At 37.7% G+C, this 23,537-nt stretch overlaps 1 protein-coding gene across 3 annotated transcripts in view; it reads left to right on the forward strand.

Annotated features, from left to right (window-relative positions):
- The window catches only part of prc1b (protein regulator of cytokinesis 1b), an 85,459-nt gene that overhangs the window by 13,918 nt on the left and 48,004 nt on the right, over positions 1–23,537 (forward strand). For all 3 annotated transcript variants that reach the window (XM_039773361.1, XM_039773362.1, XM_039773360.1), the window contains exons 2-7: positions 7,369–7,501; positions 14,264–14,386; positions 16,518–16,751; positions 17,230–17,400; positions 17,860–18,009; positions 19,345–19,492. In XM_039773361.1, coding sequence (XP_039629295.1) covers positions 7,369–7,501; positions 14,264–14,386; positions 16,518–16,751; positions 17,230–17,400; positions 17,860–18,009; positions 19,345–19,492 — 959 coding nt within the window. The remainder of the gene's footprint in view (positions 1–7,368; positions 7,502–14,263; positions 14,387–16,517; positions 16,752–17,229; positions 17,401–17,859; positions 18,010–19,344; positions 19,493–23,537) is intronic.

Here is a 23,537-nt window from a genome sequence, read left to right on the forward strand (position 1 = left end):
CTACACCGCTGATATAGATGGACTGGTGTTCTCCGCCTTGCTGTTTCCGATAGTCCACGATCATCTCCTTGGTTTTGCTGATGTTGAGAGACAAGTTGTTATCCAGGCACCAATTACTCAGTGCCAGCACCTCCTCTCTGTAGGCTGTCTCATTGTTGTCATTGATAAGGCCTATGATGGCTGTGTCGTCTGCAAACTTGATGATGGTGTTTGTGCCGTGTTTTGCAACACAGTCGTGGGTGAACAAGGAATGCAAAAGGGGGCTAAGCACACAGCCCTGTGGCGCTCCTGTGTTTAAAATGAATGATAAGGGCGTGTGTTTGCCAACTCTCACCACTTGAGACCTATTTGTGAGGAAAGAGAAAGTCCATCTGCAGATGGTCGTCCCCAACCCAACGTCGTCAAGCTTGAAGACGAGTTTTGAGGGGATGATGGTGTTGAATGCCGAGATGTAATCTATGAACAGCATTCTTACATACAAGTATGTATTTCCTCTTTTCAGGTGGGTGAGGGCAGTGTTTATCGTTGGCGCGATGGCATCCTCTGTAGATCTGTTTGCTCTGTAAGCAAATTAGAGAGAATCCAGCATGTCGGTTGGGGGGGAGCAGATGTGACCTTTGACCAGTCGCTCGAAGCACTTTATAATGTCTGATGTCAGTGCAACCGGGTGATAGTCATTCAGACAGGAGACCACCGGTTTCTTTGGGACAGGAATGATGGTGGATGCCTTGAAGGAAGTGGGGACCACCGACTGCCTCAGGGAGAGATTGAAGATGTTGGTGAACACACCTGCTAGCTGGTCAGCACATGTCCTGAGGGCACAGCCTGGGATGCCATCTGGTTCCAAAGCTTTGCGAGGATTGACCCTTTTGAAGGACCTTCTGACGTCTGACGTTTCAAGGATCAGAGTGACAGACTTGCTGCCCCCTTGAGGATATAGCACCTGTTCTTTGTTGGCTGCATCAAAATGAGCATAGAAGCATGAGCTTGTCTGCAAGAGATGCAGTGGGCTGAACACTGACTGTGGTTTTCGTTTTATAGTCAGTGATGCAGCACAGTCCATTCCACAGGAGCTTGGTGTCAGAGTTGTGGTAGCTTGACTCCACTTTGTCCCTGTAGTCCCGTTTGGCCTTCTTGATGGACTTCTGGAGGTCGTATCTGGCTGCTTTGTATGCATCAGAATCCCCTGAGCCAAATAGAATGGGATTAGGATATATGCAAATGGTGGTTTTAGTGACAACATCATCAATGCACTTGCTGATATATCCTGTGACAGAGTCTGTGAGTTCATTGATGTTGCCATCAGCTGCATCCTCAAACATCTGCCAATCAGTTGTTTCAAAGCAGTCCTGTAAGACCCCCTCAGCCTCACTGTCCCATTTGTAAATGTCCCTGTAAACCAGTTTTTCCTGTTTATGTCTTTGTTTATATGCGGGCAGCAGCAAAATAGAGCAATGGTCTGCTTTTCCAAAAGCTGGTCGGGGGAGGGGTTTGTAGGAGTCCTTGAATAAGGTGTAGCAATGATCCAGTGTCTAATCACCTCTTGTGGGGAGTACTTTCTTCATATTTGCCCTGTTAAAGTCTCCCAACACAATAAATGCTGCTTCTGGGTTAGCGTTCTCTAGTCCACTGATGACGTTATACAGTTCATCCATAGCTGAAGCTTTATCAGCTTGTGGGGGGATGTAAACAACTGAAAGGAGAACTGAACACTATTTATGTTTAAACCTGTGTGATACCCATTCATACATCCAGTTTTTTGGAGCCTCGTCACACCTGCCATAAAGTTCTCTACACTGAACGTACACCTGGGGACCCCTTACTGCGAAGGAGCAGCACTACCGCGACACTACCGTGCATGTTTAATACATGCTTTTAATGCATTTCATTCTGAAAATATCAAGTATTTATCTTGGCATTCTAAATTTTCAGAGAGCAGGAATATCATGAAGTGATATCATCAAGTGATGATATATTTCCGGCGCCGCATCCGAGTGGCAGCCTTTCCAGCAGCTCCGTATATGACTATCTTTTTACCTTTTTATCTCTATTTTCTCTATTTCACTGATCACTTCTACCACTTTCTTTTATGTGGAATTGCTCCCTGGACACTTTTTACTATTTTACTATTTGACATGGATTTTTACACTCCGAGAATCGCCTATTCAAGTAGTCAGCTTAAAGCACTGAGAAGAAATGCTTATGCCAGTGTGGTTCCTTAATTTACCTGATGAGGTAAGAAGACGATATCGGGGCAGCCGAGCCGGCACAAAGATAAAAGATCCACTTAACAGTGTCATTTCCAGGCAGAGGAGTAGCTTCAGTGACAGACTTTTGTCACTGTCCTGCTCCACTGACAGACTGAGGAGATCGTTCCTCCCCCCACACTATGCGACTCTTCAATTCCACCCGGGGGAGTAAATGCTAACATTAATTTAATTTTAATTTTTTTCATTTTTATTACTATTTAATATTGTTTCTTTGTATCAGTATACTGCTGCTGGATTATGTGAATTTCCCCTTGGGATTAATAAAGTATCCTATCCATCCAGTGCGGTGATCGTTGCTGGCGCCTCCTCTTATTGCGGAGGAAGTCAGTTTAAGAAGCGCGTAGTGATTAAAAACTGGGTCAGGGAACACTTAACACAAAGCATTTAATGTGCTACATTAACTTTATACTAGATTTTCTCAAACCTCGTCATATTAAACATTGACTTTAAGGTGAAGTTTAGTTTGACATTCTAATTATAAAATAAACTATGAGAATAAAGTGGAAATATCGACTTTAATCTTGACTTTATTCTCGACATACTGTATAGTTTTTTTTCTTCCCTGTGTCCGTATTTTTTTTTTTTTCTTCACCGTGGCCCTAATACAATTCCGTAGGGCTATACCACAAATAGCATTATAAATGCAAGTTGCAGTTTTTTTATTTAGTTTGAAGCAAGGTCCATATTAATGCAATTTGCCTAAATGATGGTTAAAAAAAAAAAAGTCAGTTTTTAATTGAAGTTCGCCGTCTCCGTGGGCGCAATTGCATGACCGCAGGGAGTTGATGAGGTGATTGGGGCATGTCGCCCCCGATTGTTGTCAATTGCTTCATCAGCTTACTGCAACGTGTGGATATGGCGCTGCGCCCACAGAGACGTACATTTATGGGCCGGCAGGATAGGGAGAAGGAAACAAAGAAAAGATAGCACACAAGGAGGTTAAAGAAGGGAAAAGGCAGTTATGGGAGACGATCCAGACACCAGGAAGGAGAAGGCAGCATGAGCTGGGCTCAGTGAGGGAGTGCAGGCTTAGACGATCTAGGGGCTGGTTCACCCCACTGACTAAACGTGTAGAGTGGGGCAAGCAAAATGTAAGACCTCTCAATGGATCTGAGGAGCGACTGAGTGAGCACGAAGGAAGACGGGAGGTGTGGTTGTGCAGTGTAGTGGCAGCCAAACCGGGTTGGCAGAAAGCAGTTTGTGCTGCAAAGGCAACGCCAGTGAAGGGTGAGCCATGGAGACAGAAGGTGGTGTGCTGCGAACGGGCTAGGAGAAAAACTACATTTTAACTGATTTGTTTATTATGGATTTTATCCCCACGTTTCAGTGGCTTTATGGATTTACTATTTATTTGGGTACTGTATTTTTCTGAACACTACACAATCGACACTTTTCGTTTTTCTTTGACTGTTTTTAACAAAATCACTTGAGCACTTTCCACCATCCCCTGGCTTCAACAAGTACAACTTGGCTTGCAGTATTATTAAGTAGTATAGAAACAGTATTCACACATTTGAATATAATGGTCTACATCCGACCTTTTAGAACCAAAGTATCTCCAGACAACGGACACGGCACGTTTTTTCATCAAAAGTTCTTCTGTGTCATCATGTTCAACTTTGTCGTATGCTGCAGCTTCGGTTTCAGAATGTTCTCTGTCCACTTTCACAGCTCAATACCTCCACTAACACATGTACTCCGTTGCATGCATATTTTGCGGTGCACCAGTTGAAAAGGTCCCACCTGGAGCAGTTTCCTGCTGCTCCACATTCCAAATGTTTAAGTTATTTAAACTGGTGTTCCGGTATAAGAAAAATCCATATCATAACAAAAATAAAAACTGTTTTTGGTATGAATTGGTATACCGCCCAGCACTAGCAGATGCAACAAAGTCTAAGGAGGATAGACTGTGGTAAGCTTTTAGGTGTGGGGAAACAGTCGAGGAACAGTGGGGAGCAGATTGATGGCAGCCCATTCTTATATAATAAATGTTTGGAGTTTGTTGGTTTTTGTTTGTCCACCCGCCTCTTGAGGAATGACGAGAAGTTCTTAATGGGATTAAGTTCTGGGGAGTTTCCTGGCCATGGACCCAAAAGTTAGATTTTTTTGTTCACCGAGCCACTAAGTTATCACTTTTGCTTTATGGCACAGTGCTCCATCATGCTGGGAAAGGCATTGTTCGTCACCAAAATGTTCTTGGATGGTTGGGAGAAGTTGCTCTCGGATTCTGGAATCCTGCATTAGGAATTCACTTCTGGTTCAACAGGGGTAGATTCCAGCCCATTTCCACATACTCATTGGGATAAATAAGATGGCTGCTTCGGTGGCACCCTTAAATGTCAAAGGGCAGCATATATGGCATCTTGAAATGGTTTGGCTTTGTGCCAAATGGGGATTTAAAACCACAAGATGCTAACACAACCAATGTATCCAAACAATTGATGGATCAACATTCAAGTTTATAGAAAGAATTTTCAGAGTTCGTCACCTTATTTCTAAACAGTGGAAAATTAATCGGCATAATCCTGTAATGTGTGGTGTTTGAAGGAGGGATATGATGTTTTTTTCCTACTGGTTAAAATCTTATTGTATCCTTCTGTGCCAGTATGTATATATGTGTATAAATAAAACCCCTGTGTGTGTCTTCTGGTGAAGTGCGCATGCGCAGGGCCGCACATGTTCAGTCTCTCCCTGTGCATTCTCTTATATAAAATGTGGGAAACATTAAATATGAAAATGAAACTTTGGTTTTTGCTATGTTAAGAAGAAAAGTTGCACATGTAAGTAAAAATCAAAGCAGATAGCAGTACATAATTTTAAATTTAACACAGCCTGATAGTTCTGATATACTGTTATGTAAATGTATAAATATATAGCAAGCTCAAGAAGTGTTTAGATCATTGCATACTGTTGAATTCTGCTGCCCTTGTATTATTTATATAATATACTGGAATTACAGCCCTATCAAATCAAAAACTGAACATCACTTTCTAACTGCTTTTCAAGTTCACTGTATGCTCATGTAGTATTTGCATATTATTAGGCAGTTATCTGTGACTTGGCATTATTGCAACAGTATAACCACCCCCTTCCTCTTTTATAGCAATGGCATTCATGATATGTGCCCTGTTACCTGTTTCGCCTGCAGGTCCTAGGTGATCAATGCTGTTTTTAGTCCTTGAGCGGTTGTCTCCATTCTTGAGAAAACTCTGCTGTTAAAAAAGGCATTTGTTTTTTAGTTTGTCAATATAATGAAAAATTACTCAGAAGAATGTTTCCATAATTCTACTTTGTCACAAAAATCAGATGTGTTCTCATCCATTTCAATTTCTGTTCGTTTGGCATAAAGGTGATGCAACTTCAGAAAAATAAGTGTGGAAGTGGTGACATTTCTGTTTGCACACAGTTTTAATGGAATCAACTTTTGTTTAAATAAAATGTGATGACTTTAACTAATTTTACTTTCAATAGTCTTTTGCATGCAAACTCTCCTTATAACGTAGACAGATAATGGTTATTTGTGTCATGGACCTTACTGTTATTTAAGTTGGAATTGGTGTTTTGTCCCATTGTGCGGTACCCAAGCTATTTTAGCGCTCAGTATTCAACCACTGGGCCCTAAAAACCATGTCAGTTAGACCAAATTACAGTGTTAGGGGTTGCTATGCAAGCAGCAGTATTTTCATCCAGTTTCATTTAATTTGACTATATCCATTTACAATGAATTTGTATCTGATAAATACATGAAGAAGCGTGATAGCTTCTTCCCACAAGCCATAAGACTCATGAACTCACTCCCAGCCATCACACTTCCTCTTCCTACCTCTTCGTCTTTTTCTAGTTCTAACTTTATTTAAAAACTCTTAAACTTTATTTAAATGCATATTGCACATTCTCTAGTTTAAAATGTGTCACTTATTTATTGTCTATTTCATATGCCTATTTATTCTATATCCTCTGTTATGCTGTTCTATGTTTGTCTATACTGGAAACCTGGAGCCACGTCGTCTCGTCTCTCTATGTACCTGTACAGTGTATAGCAGAGATGACAATAAAGTTGACTTTGACTTTGACTTTGACATGTATGACAATATAAAACGAGGCCATCATTCAAACTATCATACAAATCTAAGTCATTTTCCCTGCCCCAACCAGTAGAGAGGTACTGCTACATACATTTTCTGGCCAGAATACATTGGCCACTCAAGCTGTGAGGAATTTTTTACATTTAATCCATGACTCTGTTAACGTTAAATACCTCTTTCCATTTCTTCAATTCAGAAGCTGAAAATGATCCTGTTGCAAAGCACATTATATTACATTTACATTAAAGTTTTCCTGTGCTGCTTCAATGTTAGCCAGTTCCTTGAGTTCTCATGTCTTTATTACAAACTACACTGGTCTGTTTTTGACAAAGTAAGAGTCCAGTTTGTCAAAAAGGCTCAAAGAGTCTTTAGTCTTAGGTGCTGTCACATTTTTTTTTTTTTAAATTAATGATTTGTTCCCTTCACTGGCTGTCTTAAATTGTAGCACATTTTTATTTATTGGGCATCAACTATTAGCTTTCCTTAAGTTATATTTCTATGTCAGTGGCTTCCACTGAGGTCTGTACTTGCCTAATTTCCAGATTATGATGGCCAAGATAGGCACGTCCAGCTATAGATTGATTTGTGGTGTATCGGCAGTAGTCCTGAAATGAACATGGTGCTTAAACCATTTTGTCTTGTCGCCATTACACTTGGTTTGAAAATTGATTAGACTTCTATTGCCAAAACTATTGAACTTTTATTGAAAATATGGGTTCAAAGGCTGCCTCTTTAATAGAGTTCATCAAAGTGTTTAATTAGTGAATTAGCTTGCTGTCTTATGCCTGGTTAACAGCTAGACCCTACCAGGTAAAATGGTTGTCGCCCACAGCTACAGGTATGTGATATAAGCGGTGTTATTTTGCAAGACAACAATCCCTTACTAATTCCATATGGTTCAGGAACGCTGACTAGATGGAAAAAGGCACCATTTTATAGTGCTAAATTTGGTATGTGAATATGAGTTACGTTGTAAGTATTACCAATTAAGTGTTTCATTTTCTTTTTTCCAGTGAAGTTTTAGCTGCAGAGTCTGTGGCATGCTTGAATAAAGCACTGTCCCATCTAAAGGATATCTGGGAAGAGATTGGAATCTCTGAGGATCAGCGTCTGGAAAGAACTGAAGTAGTTAATAAACATATTAAGGTATTACAAATCAGTATAAAGATCATCTCTACTTTGAAAGTTGATCTTCAGATGGCAACCTAAAAGTAATGGCTTGCTTTAGGTTTTGTATATTGGTATACAAATTAGCACCCAATGCTACTCTATATTAAACCACCTTCTAAAATACGGAATCTAGCTGGCATCTGTATTACATTATAACCAATGTTTATTCAATTTATTTCATTCACTTTGTGTAATTCTATGTAAATAGCTACTGCCTGTATTGTAATAATTAACAATATGTACCAAACCAAATGATACTTAAGTAGAAACTTTAAAATGGCACTATATGCTAAATATAGCTTCATTAATGCTATATATTGGATTATAGTTCTTTTAAAAAAGATTCAGTCACAAATGTATCATTCTGGTTCACTCAATTTATTCTCACACTTCATTCTTCCCATTGACATGCCCCAAAGTATTGCAAAACTCTAGATCCTATGACAAATTGGCAAAAAAAATAAAAATTTGAGTATTCAACTTTTATCGGCAGAAGGCATTTACTTTTGTAAACAATTTTCATACACATTTTATATTATACCAGTAATGGCGCACTGCATGATGATGTGCAGTGAATATACTTGACTTTTGTTTGCTCAGAGGTTGATGCGCTTGCTGCTTCGTGAGCAGCTCTTTTCTTCTCCACCTTGATGGCCTGTTTATTCTCTTCTTTCGTCTGCATCTTTTCACATTAAAACTGATTAAGTCAGTGTTTGTGTTGCAATTGCTTAGTTCATTTTCTTTAAATTTTTACTTAAGCTGGCACTTAAGTCTTCAATCTGCTTCATGAATGATTTAAGAGATGAAGAGGTAGGGGAAGTGATGGCGAAGGTGGTAGGGATGACAACTTCGCCCATACGCATGCGCCACATGGCCACCCTGCTGGCTGCTACCGAGAGTTATTTCTACAATAAAATAAAAAGAAGAGGAATAACCTTGGAGGTCAATCATCACCCTGAAAGCGGATAGTAGATGTCACGTAGTATATGTGTACCAATTTTCTGGTCAAATGGGTCAAACGGTTTGCAAGATACAGGTGATTTAAAATTCTGGACAGACAAACGAACAGCCATGGTAGCGTAGTATATATAAAGATGAGTGCAGTTAATGTGGTTTTCATTTCACTTTCAATGAAAATGTTATTATTATTGCCAGTTTAATGGCATTTGTCTTCTTTTTTGGGTTGACTGGTAAATGCCTCAAAACCATTTTTTTCCACAGTAATGAGCACCATTTAGGGTGAGACACATTATTCTCCTGTCATCTGCCATCACCTCCAACCATGTCTTTTTTTTTTTTTTGGTCTTTGTCAGGGTCTTATTTCCTTCACCCTCATTATGTGGCGCAACTTCATCCAATAATCTTCTGTCTTTTGCTTCAGATGTCCAAACCACTTTGGTCTGTTTTCTTCCAATGCCTATCTCTTTCACACAAAGTTTTTATTTCAGCTCAGCATTTGTCTCCCTCTCACACAATTACACTTCGTACATTCACCTGATCATTTCCTATGTTGCTTCATGTTCTTTTTTATCAGCCACGTCTTTCTCATCACTCCACATGCAGCTTTCATAAACATCTCCTTTCAACTCCCTGATTAAATATAGATCATACAGTCATGGCCGAAATTATCAGCACCCCTGGATTTTCCCCAGAAAATGCACTATTTTTCCAGAAAATTGTTGCAATTACAAAAGTTTTGGTATACAGTAATCCCTCCTCGATCGCGGGGGTTACGTTCCAAAACCCCCCTCGATAGGTGAAAATCCACAAAGTAGAAACCATATGTTTGTATGGTTATTTTTATATATTTTAAGCCCTTATAAACTCTCCCACACAGTTAACATTATTAGAGCCCTCTAGACATGAAATAACACCCTTTAGTCAAAAGTTTAAACTGTGCTCCATGACAAGACAGAGATGGCAGTTCTTTCTCACAATTAAAAGAATGCAAACATATCTTCTCTTCAAAAGAGCGCCGTCAGGAGCAGAGAATGTCAGAGAGAGAGCGTGACAGAAAAAATAAAACAATCAAAAAATCCGTGCTGTTGGGCTTTTCAGTATGCGCACCGTGATAAAGCAGCCGCAAAGAAGGCAGCAATGTGAAGTTAGTCTTTCAGTATTTTTTAGAGTAGCATCCGTATCTTCTAGGCAAACAGCCTCTGTGCAAACAGCCCCTCTGTTCACACCCCTCCGTCAGGCGCAGAGCATGTCAGAGAGAGTGAGAGAGACTGAGAAAAGCAAATGATCAAGCACCGCATCGTATATCATTGAGGAGTTTTATTTAATATGTAATACATGCTCTGATTGGCTAGCTTCTAAGCCATCCGCCAATAGCATCCCGTGTATGAAATCAACTGGGCAAACTGAGGAAGCATGTACTTTAAATTAAAAGTGCCATTGTCCGCAGAAATTCACGAACCAGCAAAAAATTTGTGATATATACAGTAATCCTTCGCTATATCGCGCTTTGACTTTCGCGGTTTCACTCTATCGCGGATTTTAAATGTAAGCACATCTAAATATATATCACAGTTTTTAATATCTGGAAAAAATTTGGAATTAACTTGCTTATATAGACAACGTCTTTGCATCCTATGAACAATTACATTCCAAATTTAACATTCCAGCTACAAATTTCTTTCACTATCTTCAAATCAGGAACTTTGTTAAACAGAACCTTCCAGATTTTCCTCATCTTGCACCCTCATCCACGCTGGAAAAATTATTGCTCAATTTTAAGGAGTTAGACTCCATCTCTACAATATATAAAATCCTTTTACAATCCCTTCCTTTCAAAGATCCAAGAGGACACTGGGAAAATGATCTCTCAATTAATATATCAGAAAAGGAGTGGAAAGTAGCAATGCAGAGAATTCACTCGAGCTCCATATGTGCAAAGCATACAATTATACAACTCAAAATTATATATCGAGCACATCTGTCTCGACTAAAACTCTCCAAAATGTTTCCAGGACATGATCCAACCTGTGAACGCTGCAAATTAGCTCCAGCCTCACTAGGTCACATGTTCTGGGCCTGCTCCAAATTAACATTATTCTGGACAAAAATTTTTAATTACCTCTCAGACAGTCTTGGACTCGCAATCCCTCCTAACCCATTAACAGCTGTGTTTGGGGTTCTTCCAGAGGGTCTTAAAGTGGAGAAGGACAAACAAATTGTGATTGCATTCACTACACCTTTGGCACGCAGACTTATTCTGATAAACTGGAAGAACCCAAACTCTCCTCTTTTAAGTCAGTGGGAAACTGATGTGTTATATTATTTAAAATTGGAAAAAATCAAATACTCAGTTAGAGGATCTGTGCAGACTTTTTTCAAAACATGGCAGGATCTAATCAGTAATATTTTGAAATGATTTTATAAAGCACAGAGAATTTGTTGATTTAGGTATTTTTAAAAGCCTTAAATTTTACACCGTTTGGCTTGCTCTCTCTCTCAAGGGTGGGGATCGATCTCTTTTAGTATAATTCTTTTTTTTTTTTTTTGTAAAAACGTGATTGCTATGTATTGATTGTAATAAAATTAATAAATAAAAAATTAAAAATAAATAAATAAATATATATCACAGATTTTTTGCTGGTTCGCGGATTTCTGCAGACAGTGGGTCTTTTAATTTATGCTACACGCTTTCTCAGTTTGTTTGCCCTGTTGATTTCATACAAGGGACGCTATTGGCGGATGGCTTAGAAGCTACCCAATCAGAGCATGTATTACATATTAACTAAAACTCCTCAATGTTATAAGATATGCATCCCGCGCAGAGCTTGTTTGCTTGTCTCTGCCTCTATCTCACCCTCTCTGACATTCTCTGCGCCTGACGGAGGGGCTGTGAGCAGAGGTGCTGTTTGCTTAAAAGATACTGATGCTCCTCTAAAAAAATGCTGCTTTATTGTGGTGCTCGGCATATTTAAAAGCACAAAAGCACATGTATTGATTTTTTGATTGTTGCTTTAATCTCGCTTTCTCTCTCTGACGTTCTCTGCGCCTGACGGAGATGTGAGCAGAGGGGCTGTTTGCACAGAGGCTGTTTGCTTAGAAGATACTAACGCTCCTATAAAAATGCCGCAGCAAACTTAAAAGCACAAGTATTGATTTTTTTATTGTTTGCTTTTCTTTGCGAGCGCTCTCTCTCTCTCTCCCTCTGAAATTCTCTGCTCCTGAAGAGAAGAAGATCTATTTGCATTCTTTTAATTATGAGAAAGATCTGTGATCTCTGTCTTGTCATAGAGAACAGTTTAAACTTTTGACTAAAGGGTGTTATTTCATGTCTAGAGGGCTCTAATAATGTTAACAGTGTGGGAGAGTTTATAAGGGATTAAAATATATAAAAATAACTACACAAACATATGGTTTCTACTTCGCGGATTTTCGTCTATCGAGGAGGAATTACTGTATTGATATGCTACATTTAAAATTCGCGATGGAGTGAAGCTGCGAAAGTCGAAGCACGATATAGCAAGGGATCACTGCTTATTTCCTTTATGTGCATTGGAACAACACAAAAAACAGAAAAAAAGCCAAATCTGACATTTCACACACAACTCACAAACCGGGCTGGACAAAATTATTGGCACCCTCAACTTAATATTTTGTTGCACGCCCTTTGGGAAAAATAACTGAAATCAAGCGCTTCCTATAACCATCAACAAGCTTGTTACACCTCTCAACTGGAATTTCCGACCACTCTTCTTTTTGCAAACTGCTCAAGATCTCTGATTTGAAGGGCGCTGTCTCCAAACAGCAATTCTGAGATCTCTCCATAAGTGTTCAATCGGATTTAGATCCAGACTCATTGCTGGCCACTTCAGAACTCTCCAACGCTTTGTCTTCAACCATTTCTGGGTGCTTTTAGAGGTCTGTTTGAGGTCATTGTCCTGTTGGAACACTCATGACCTCTGACGCAGACCCAGGTTTCTGACACTGGGCCCTACATTGCACCCCAATATCTTTTGGTAGTCTTCAGATTTCATGATGCCTAGCATACAGTCAAAAAGCATCCAGTGCAAGAGGCAGAAAAACATCCCCAAAACATCTTAGAACCTCCACCATGTTTGACTGTAGGTACTGTGTTCTTTTCTTTGTAGGCCTCATTCTATTTTCCATAAACAGTAGAATGATTAGCTTTACCAAAAAGCTCTACCTTGGTCTCATCTGTCCACAAGACATTCGCCCAGAAGGATTTTGGCTTTCTCAAGTACATTTTGGCAAACTCCAGTCTGGCTTTTATGTTTGTGTCAGCAGTGGAGTCCTCCTGGCTCTCCTGCCATAGTGTTTCATTTCGTTCAGATGTCGACGGATAGTTCAAACTGATACTGTTGCACTCTGAGTCTGCAGAACAGCTTGATTATGTTTTGAAGTTGATTGGGGCTGTTTATCCACCATTCAGACTATCCTTCGTTGCAGTCTTTTATCAATTTTTCTCTTCCGTCCACGCCTAGGGAGATTAGCTACAGTGCCATGTGTTGTGAACTTCTTGATTATGTTGCGCACAGTGGACAAAGGAACATGAACATCTCTGGAGATGGACTTGTAGCCTTAAGATTGTTATTTTTCCACAGTTTTTGTTCTCAAGTCCTCAGACAATTCTCTGCTCTTCTTTCTGTTCTCCATGCTTAGTGTGGCACACTCAGACACACTACAGAGAGGTTGAGTCAACTTTTCTTCTTTTTTAACTGGCTTCAGGTGTGATTGCTATATTGCCAGCACCTGTTTCTTGCCACAGGTGAGTTCAAACGAGCATTATATGCTTGAAATAAAATGATTTACCCACAATTTTGAAAAGGTGCCAATAATTTTGTCTGGCCCATTTTTGGAGTTCTGTGTGACATGTTGTCAGATTTGGCTTTTTTTCTGTTTGTTTGTGTTGTTCCAAAGCACATAAAGGAAATAAACATGTGTATACCAAAACATTTGTAATTGCAACAATTTTTTCGGAGAAATGATGCATTTTCTGGGAAACTTCCAGGGATGCCGATAATTTTGACCATGACTATATGATATAAACCGGAAATTAGAATCCTCTACTTTTCATCAAACCAATTGAATTTTTATGAATGCCAGTGATTTTGTTGTTTTTTTTTTTTTTGTTTGTTTTTTTTTTAAGCAGAACCGCTAAACTGCAACTAAAATGTGAGACTGCGTTATTTTTCCTTTTTCCCCATTTATCTAAGGTATTAATTGCTGTGGTGCCAATAAAGTTAACCAGAAATCTCTACTGTTTTTCAGTTCATGTTCTAATATACTCAGTTTAAAATGGTAAATTCTACTCTAAATTTTTAACAATATAGCCTTACTTACTGAATTCCTTCCACAGCAGATGACATTGTACAGTGGAGCTGTAACAAGTTAAGGCAGACGAATATAGATCCCCTGCTTTTGTCAGTGCTAATAGATATGGTGTTCTTGACTATAGGCAATGTTTAAAAATTCTGTGAGATATGTATTTTATTATTAAATATCATGGGCGTTTTATAGCCTTAAAAATATTAGCCTGTTTTTCCTAATTACTTGGCATTTGTTTCCTAACGGTAAAGATCGCTGTGTGAGAATTTCCTGCTAATTTAAAAAAACCTCTATTTCTGTAGTAAAGTATTATGTTATTTATCTTTAATTAAAGGTGTTTATTTTATGTTTTTGGGTTAAAAAAATATCCAGTTTAATTATTTGTTAAATTTTCTATTGTACTTTTTTCCTTTTAATTACTTACTGTTCCTCTAGGGTCTTTTAAATATGATGATTGCAGAGGAAGAAAGCCTTAAGGCACGTCTGCTGAAGAGCATCACAGTGTGTCGCAAGGAACTTGACTCAGTTTGTGTGGAATTACAGCTTGCACCATTTGAGGTAATAATTTATTAATAATGGTATAAAATATATCATGTTTGTTAACAGTAAAAAAAAAATCTGTAGTTTTTATTTTTTTACTTTTATATTTTATACATTTTAGGTTAAATCACAACCATTTTTTTAAACTTCTTGTTTAATTCAACATGATTGGTTCATTGCAAATCGCACTACAACACAGCTGCATGCATAGTTCCATTCTGTATATTTTAAAACCTATTCCTAGAGAAAAGCTGGCTACACCAGCCCTGAAGTATGCCTGTGTTAAGGATGAGTTTTTTCTGATACAAATTTGAACACATTTTTAGAGCATTTACTGCTCAGTAGATGCAGAGAAGATTTCAATTACCCAGTGATTCAGTACTTTTGAAATTGCCCCAAATAAATATTAGTTTTGATGATTTGGCCTCTCTCTTTTTGTTTTACATTGTGGCCTAGAGTAAACACAGGTTTTTGTTTTAGTTTGTGATTTCTCATGCTTGCTCAAACTCCTTGGAGACAGTACTGTTTGCACCATTGCTCACATAGCCTACAGAATACTATAGCATAAATGAAACACACTTCCTCAAAAATTTGACTACGCATTGTGTCAATGTGAACATTATGCAGACCCCTATGACTCTTACTAGCCAGTTTGGCAGCTGTGTTTTGCCTAAAATGCATTTCTGACTGGTGTCTTTTTCTCATTCAGGAGACTTTTTAGTTCCCTAGTATTCCAGGGTTTGTTTGTAACGCAACACACTGTATTTGTAGGTACCACTGTGTCAACACAGAAGTTAATATAGTCTGTGATGCAGTGATTGAGTGCCTCAGTATTGTCCCCCTTTGACTCGCACATTAGTTCCCAGTCTCATTTGTAAGCAGTCATTTAGAGCAATTTCCTCACTCCTCTGGTAGTAACAGTATGCTGTCTAACAACAGGAGTGTAGCTGGGAATAAGATGAATCAGTTTGTGGTCAGATTTGCCTGAAGGTGTTTACATGTAGAGGCATGTTCAACAATTGGGTACAGGAGGTCCAGCTTACTGTCTTGAGTGGAACTGCCACAGACTGGTACAAATGTGTCATAGGTCCCTCTACGGTCACATATTTGAAGTCCCCATGTTTTACAACTGCAGGTTTGGAGTGAGTGATCAATTAAGTTTGTAACAGAATGAATAATGTCTGTTGCTATGTCCCCATTTGCAGAGAAAGGATAATCCAATATTAATTAGATCAATGTAATTTACCTTCCTGTGCAAAAAATGTTGATGAATTACAATAGCCAGAATGTCAATGTCTGATTTGTAAAATGCAGTTATAACTGTAATATGCTCCTCTTTTCACCATTCCTAATTCACATAGATGACCTGACCCCCTTCTGTCTTTAGTTTTAAAGTATGTATGACTACAGTAGGAGGCTGGGTATGTTGAAAGAATATGCTGAAAGAGAGGGCAAATCTTACTTTTTAATTTAGTGCTCACAAGCAAAGAGTAACATGCCTATAGTTGAATAGAATATAAAGAATTTCCCTAAAGATCAGTTGGAGTGGACACCATCCACCCAGGTGTACCCAAGTCGTCGTCATCATTCATTATTATTATAATAAATGGAATGCATTAGGAATAAAAACTAGAAATGAGTGACTCACAGTATAGTATAATGGAATATTTAGCTGACAGCATTTACCAAGGTGATTTGCACGGTCAAGTTCTATTCTGGTTTTTAAATACATTTTTTATATTTGGTGCAGAAATGTTTTATCTGTCTTAATCAAATTTTTTACATTACACCATACTTCTTGCTGCATCTATCATTCAAACCAGTGTAAATTTTTTGTGAAACTAAAATTGCAGCACTGTTGAACACATGCCAATAACTCAGTGGATTAGCAACCTTTTCCAGGACACTGTTACACATACCTCCACATTTCACTCAAACGCCCAGCTTGCATGCTGCTTTTGTAGCCTTTATTTGTTAGTCTTGAGTTTACATATTTTCTCCCACAGTAAAACCTGAAGAAGTTGTATTAAGTTAAATAGTACAATTGACTTTCTAGATATATTTTGATTAACATGGTTTTCATGCTTTAAACCATTGATGCTAAAACAAGAATCTTAAGAATCTTAGTTCATTTAGAAATGCATTGCAGGAAGAAGAAGGAAGTACAATTCTTCAGACAGAGAAAGATATTCGCACACGGTTGGAAGTCATGAAGAAGCAAAAAAGAGACCGAATGCAAGAGCTGAAGAACTTAAAAGAGCAGGAACTAGATCTATGTGACATTCTCAGTGTAGAGCCTTACAGCATTCAAGATAATTGTGTCCCCAGCTTGGATGAACTTGGTTGCTACCGTCAGTATATTGCAAGTCTGAATGAAGAAAAGGTGTGTGTGCGCCTTTTTTGTGTAAATATAGATAACCATCTTTGTTAACTGAAATATATTTTTTTGAAGCTCTGTAATCTTTGTACTACTTTAGGTTTCATAAGAGGTTTCATAGATTACAAACGTTAGGACATAACTTCTCCTGTATGATAGCACTTCTTAATTGACTGTATAAATTTAAATAAATAGTATACTCCCTTTTATGGGGTTAATCAGGATGTATAATAAAACAATTGTAAATTGTAAAAAACATAACTGGTTCAATAAAGCCATCAATAATTTTTTTAATATAAATTATTACCCAGAGCTTATCAGCAAGTACCTCAGTTAACCAGTAGTAATTTTTGATATCATTGTATTTAGTAATTACACATTAGTTTTTTTTTTTCCCCTTATCCTTTGAAATCTTCAAAGTTTTTTTTAAACTATAACATCATTATTCAAGTAGCATGCTTCCACTTCCTTTTCTTTTTCACAGGTACGTCGCACACATGAATTTATTAATATTAAAAAGAAAATTGTTATAAATATGGAGGAACTGGAGCACTTGCCAGACACTAGTTTTGAGAGAGATGTTGTATGCGAGGATGAAGATGCCTTTTGCTTGTCGACGGATAATATTGCTGCTTTGAAACAGTTGCTGAATCAGGTAAAGTTTAATTGGTATAATTTTATTCAGTATAATCAATAGTGCAAAAGTATTCATAGAATTGTTTTGCAATCCCTTTCTTTGTTCATGCACCGTCTTTTTAATCTTACTTAATTTGTAAGCCATTTTTGCTGTCCTCTATGTAAGCCAGTATGTAAAACATCTTGTTTAATTTTGTGAAAATGCTTAGATTTCCAATTTATTTATGATTGCTGCTTTGGCACAAAGAAACAGTTTAATTTGAGTTCACTACATAAGGACAGTCACCATTAGAGTTGTGATGTTTGAGAAGAGCAAATATATTTTAAATATGAAAAAAACATTTAACAATTCTTACAATTTGGGGGAGTGCTATATAGTTATGACAAAACAGATTTAGACACTAACTTTCATGTTAGCAGAATTTCCAAAATTTTGCTGTAATTACTGAAATATTCATTTTTGTTTTTTCTCTTTAAGCTGGAAGCTCAAAAATTGGACAATGAAGCTGTCTGCAAATCCTATCGAAACAAGGTCCTAGAGTTGTGGGACAGGCTTCAAATTCCCCAGGAATTCAGGGACAGTTTTTCTTGTCAGTTTACCGACTATAGGAAAAAAGACATTCAGGCAGTGAGTATTGTTAGTTCAAACAAAATATTTTTGCAGTATCTAGGAAATCTAATGTTTTCATTAAACACTAGTAAAACAGGATTGATGCTTTTGATTGCACTGAACTTGGACTTCTTCTTTGCTCTGTTGTTGCTTAGATGTGTATTTAAATAGTTTTAGAGAGTTATTTTAAACATGCCATTTTTATAGTTGATTTAACTCGCGTCTTCAACTTGCACTTCTTGGAGCCATAAAGTACTGAATTGTAATGCCTTAATTATGTTAAATACTAGGGATGTTAAATAAATTTAAGTGCCTGCAGACAGCAGCATACCAAACACGAAGAGGGGTATCTTCTGTCTCACTAGTGGATTCCACCAGTTTGTTTATTTTTAAGCCCTTTAGCCTCCTTTCAGCTTGTTAAAAAGGCAAAGTGAAGGGGACTTATTAACATAGGTAGGACCTATTACGAAATGTAGAGTTGTCCATGTAAATTAAAAACTGGTTATGTGTTACTCTCCCATTACCACAAATGCAAATAAGTAATTGTCCTATGCAAGACAGAGCTATACTTACAAATATTGACTCCAAGGCGCATCCACAGGGAAATGAGTATTCTTATTTAACAAGGGAAAGAAAACATGCAACCTTATGAAAATAAATTTTGTTCACAAAAGTTAGGTAACAGTAAGTAAGTGGGACCACTCGCTGAAACCTGTGTAATAAATTCAGTGGCTTAACTTATTGTCATGTTATTAAATATGAAAAACATTAGTCATATTAAGTGCAAATCCACATAACTCCATAGCATGTGTATGCTGTATAAATTCAAGGATAGGTGACTGCACTTGCCAGTATGTGGAAGACTGTAGCAATAACATCAAAGTACTATCTAAAAGGCAGAGAAGATATTGGTAATGCAGTCAAGAAAAGTGCCTAATCAAAAATTAAATTAGCTCTGAAACCTGCTATGCCTACTCTGACACCTGATGCCAAAGTGAATATAAAAACAAAATGGAAATGTACACACACTTGGTCTAAAAATGAATTCTGAACACGCTGAGGTAGCCTCTTGCTAAGCTTTCTCATTTGTCACTGTTTCTTACATTTTTCTATTACTTAATTTAGGGGCCACAGCCTTAGGCTACCAAGGAAAATTAATTTTAAAGATCTTTGTACACATGTGTTTGTTCTTTAAAACATTAGAATATACACAAAAATATATACAATCGTGTCTGTGTTGTTGGGTTGGATGAAGGAATAGGAAGTAAAATGCATGTATTAACTCAAGAATAAAGCTTTTTCAAGGTTACGTTATTTTCTTCTCCAATTTTAACCACTTGTGGTCCCTTTTAGTTAAAGGATGAACTTGAACGCCTTGAAGACCTAAAGATGCAGAATATTCAAAATGTTATTAAAACAATCAGGGAAGAGATTGCCTTGTATTGGGAAAAGTGTTTCATCAGCAGTGCACAGAGGAAAGCCTTTACAGCCTATTATGATGGTAAGTGGTTCAAGTAAAGTAAGTTGTTCAATTATTTTTTTTCCTCCCTTTCATAAGTAGAGAGAGTTTATACAAACATCATAGCAGCTCTTTATTGAACTGATCTTATTCAGTGCAAAGGTTTAGTGATTGATATATATATATATTTTTTTTTTGTATATTGCTATTTAGTATTTTATTAATTCCTCCTTCATGTAACTTCACCAACCACATATTACCCTCTTTACAAATGTAGATACTCCAGTCACCCAGGCAAACAAATGTTTATTTTTTGTTTATGTATGGTCTTTTTATCATATACTGTACGGTTTTTTTTTTGTGTTTTTTTTTTCCTTTTTATTTCTGTCACTAGTCTCTGGAAAATGTGTAACTAAGCATTTTATTGTGCTGTATACACATAATGATGGACTTAAGCATTAAATTAATTCATATGATTTTTATATAGTAAACGAAAAGTATTCACAGTGCATCACATTTTATGATACAGCCTTGTTCCAAAATGGATTAAATTCATTTTTTTCCTCAGAATTCTATACACAACACCCCATAATGACAACGTGAAAAAAGTTTACTTGAGGTTTTTGCAAATTTATTAAAAATAAAAGAAAACTGAGAAATCACATGTACATAAGTATTCACAGCCTTTGCTCAATACTTTGTCAATGCACCTTTGGCAGCAATTATAGCCTCAAGTCTTTTTGAATATGATGCCATAAGCTTGGCACACCTATCCTTGGCCAGTTTCGACCATTCCTCTTTGCAGCACCTCTCGAGCTCCATCAGGTTGGATGGGAAGCGTCGGTGCACAGCCATTTTAGGATCTCTCCAGTGATGTTAAATCGGATTCAAGTCTGGGCTCTGGCTGGGCCACTCAAGGACATTCACAAAGTTGTCCTGAAACCACTCCTTTGATATCTTGGCTGTGTGCTTAGGGTCGTCGTCCTGCTGAAAGATGAACCGTCGCCCCAGTCTGAGGTCAAGAGCGCTCTGGAGCAGGTTTTCATCCAGGATGTCTCTGTACATTGCTGCAGTTATCTTTCCCTTTATCCTGACTAGTCTCCCAGTTCCTGCCGCTGAAAAACATCCCCACAGCATGATGCTGCCACCACCATGCTTCACTGTAAGGATGGTATTGGCCTGGTGATGAGCGGTGCCTGGTTTCCTCCAAACGTGATGCCTGGCACCACAGGTGGACTCCAATTAAGCTGCAGAAACATCTCAAGGATGATCATGGGAAACAGGATGCACCTGAGCTCAATTTTGAGCTTCATGGCAAAGGCTGTGAATACTTATGTACATGTGTTTTCTCAATTTTTTTATTTTTAATAAATTTGCAAAAATCTCAAGTAAACTTTTTTCACGTTGTCATTATGGGGTGTTGTGTGTAGAATTCTGAGGAAAAAAATGAATTTAATCCATTTTGGAATAAGGCTGTAACATCAATCAATCAACATTTATTTATATAGCACATTTTCATACAAAAAAATGTAGCTCAAAGTGCTTTACATGAATACAAATGAATAGAAAAATAGAAGACACAATAAAAAAAATAACCATAAGTCAACATTAATTAACATAGAATAAGTAAGGTCCGATGGCCAGGGTGGACAGAAAAAACAAAAAAAAAACTCCAAAAGCTGGAGAAAAAAAATTAAAATCTGTAGAGGTTCCAGGCCAAGAGACCGCCCAGTCCCCTCTGGGCAATCTACCTAACATAAATCAAACAGTCCTCTTTGTATTTAGGGTTTTCATGGAAGGACCTGATGATGATGGTCACGTAGACTTCTGGCTTTCAGTCCATCAATGTTGGTGCATCATGATGCTTTGAGTAGGTGGTGGTGGCACAGGCCGCCACCACAAAGAAACCTGTAAAAGAAACAGAAGAGAGAGCAGGGGTCAGTACAGATTTTGGAACCACTTTGAATAGTTATTATGATGAATTGAACATACAGAGTATCGGGATTAAGTTAAAGTGAAGTTATGAAAAGGCCATGTTAAAGTAATGTGTTTTCAGCAGTTTTTTAAAGTGCTCTACTGTATTTGCCTGGTGAATTCCTATTGGTAGGCTATTTCAGATTTTAGCAGCATAACAGCAGAAGGCCGCCTCACCACTTCTTTTAAGTTTAGCTTTTGGAATTATAAGGAAACACTCATTTGAAGATCTAAGGTTACGATTTGGAATATAACGTGTCAGGCATTCCGATATATAAGATGAAGCGAGATTATTTAAGGCTTTATAAACCATAAGCAGTATTTTAAAGTCAATCCTGAATGACACAGGCAACCAGTGTAGTGACATCAAAACTGGAGAAATGTGTTCGGATTTTCTTTTCCTAGTTAGGACTCTAGCAGCTGCATTCTGCACTCGTTGCAAGTGGTTTATGTCTTTTTTGGGTAGTCCTGAGAGGAGTGCGTTACAGTAATCCAGTCTACTGAAAACAAAAGCGTAAATTAATTTCTCAGCATCTTTCAATGATGTAAGAGATCTAACTTTTGCTATGTTTCTTAAGTGAAAGAATGCTGTCCTAGTGGTCTGATGAATATGCGATTTAAAATTCAGATTACAGTCAACAGTTACCCCTAAGTTTTTTACTTCTGTCTTAACTTTTAATCCTAATGCATCAAGTTTATTTATGATAACCTCATTGAATCCATTACTGTATTGCCAATTACTAAAATTTCAGTTTTCTCTTTATTTAGTTTGAGAAAATTACTATTCATCCATTCAGAAATACCAGTAAGACATTGTGTTAGTGTATCGAAAGAGTCAAAGTCATCAGGTGCTATTGATAAGTACAGCTGTGTGTCATCAGCATAGCTATGGTAACTCACGTTGTAACCTGAGAGAATCTGACCTAACGAAAGCATATAGATTGAGAAAAGCAGCGGACCCAGGATAGAGCCTTGTGGAACACCATATCGGATATCATGTGTCTTTGAGATTTGATTACCACAACTCACAAAGAATTTTCTACCTGCCAGGTAGGATTCAAACCAATTTAAGACACTGCCAGAGAGGCCCACCCATTGACTAAGGCGATTTCTAAGAATATTGTAATCAATGGTGTCAAATGCAGCAGTCGGATCTAAGAGGATGAGAACAGATAAATGGCCTCTGTCTGCATTTACCCGCAAGTCATTTACTACTTTAACAAGTGCAGTTTCTGTGCTGTGATTTGTTCTGAAGCCTGACTGAAATTTATCAAGAATAGCATGTTTATTGAGGTGGTCGTTTAATTGCAAAATGACTGCCTTCTCTAGAATTTTACTTAAGAAGGGCAGGTTGGAGAAGGGTCTAAAATTTTCAAAGGCAGAGGGGTCGAGATTATTTTTCTTGAGTAACATAATAAAATGTGGAAAAAGTGATGCGCTGTGAATACTTTCCGGATGCACTGTAAGTCACAGCTTCGTGTATTAGGTAAGATCAAGCCTTTTTTATCTTCTAGGGATCTTGAGAATGCTACTCATGCTTTTATCTTTTCTCGCCTTGATTACTGCAACTTGCTGTATTCTGGGATTAGCAAATCCCTGATACGCAGGTTACAGTTGGTCCAGAATGCTACTGTTCGCTTTCTGGTGGTGGCAAGAAAGTCTGATTCTGTTTCTCCAATATTAGCTTCTTTACACTGGCTGCCTGTCAGTTTTCGAATTGATTTTAAAATCTTGTTTCTAGTTTTTAAATCTTTACATGGGTTTTCTCCTGCTTATTTATCCGAATTGTGCGTTTTACACCAGCCATCTAGAGTGCTTAGATCTTCTGGTCAGTTGTCTCTAAGGGGGACAGGGCTTTTGCATTAGATAAAGGAGTTGTCTACAATTAAACTGTTCAAAACAAGATTGAAGACTCATTTCTATTCACTTGCATTCTGAGACCTTCAGTAATACTGATGATTTCCTCACTGTGATTATGTAACATTACTTCTATTTATTGGTTAGTTTATTTCTAGTTGTTAATTGAATGTTTTTTCTTTTATTCTATTATTGTAAAGCACTTTGACCACAGCATTCCTATGTTGTTTTAAATGTGCTATATAACTAAATTTGA

This window comes from Polypterus senegalus, chromosome 12, assembly GCF_016835505.1.
Source record: "Polypterus senegalus isolate Bchr_013 chromosome 12, ASM1683550v1, whole genome shotgun sequence".
Classification (NCBI taxonomy): Eukaryota; Metazoa; Chordata; class Cladistia; order Polypteriformes; family Polypteridae; genus Polypterus; species Polypterus senegalus.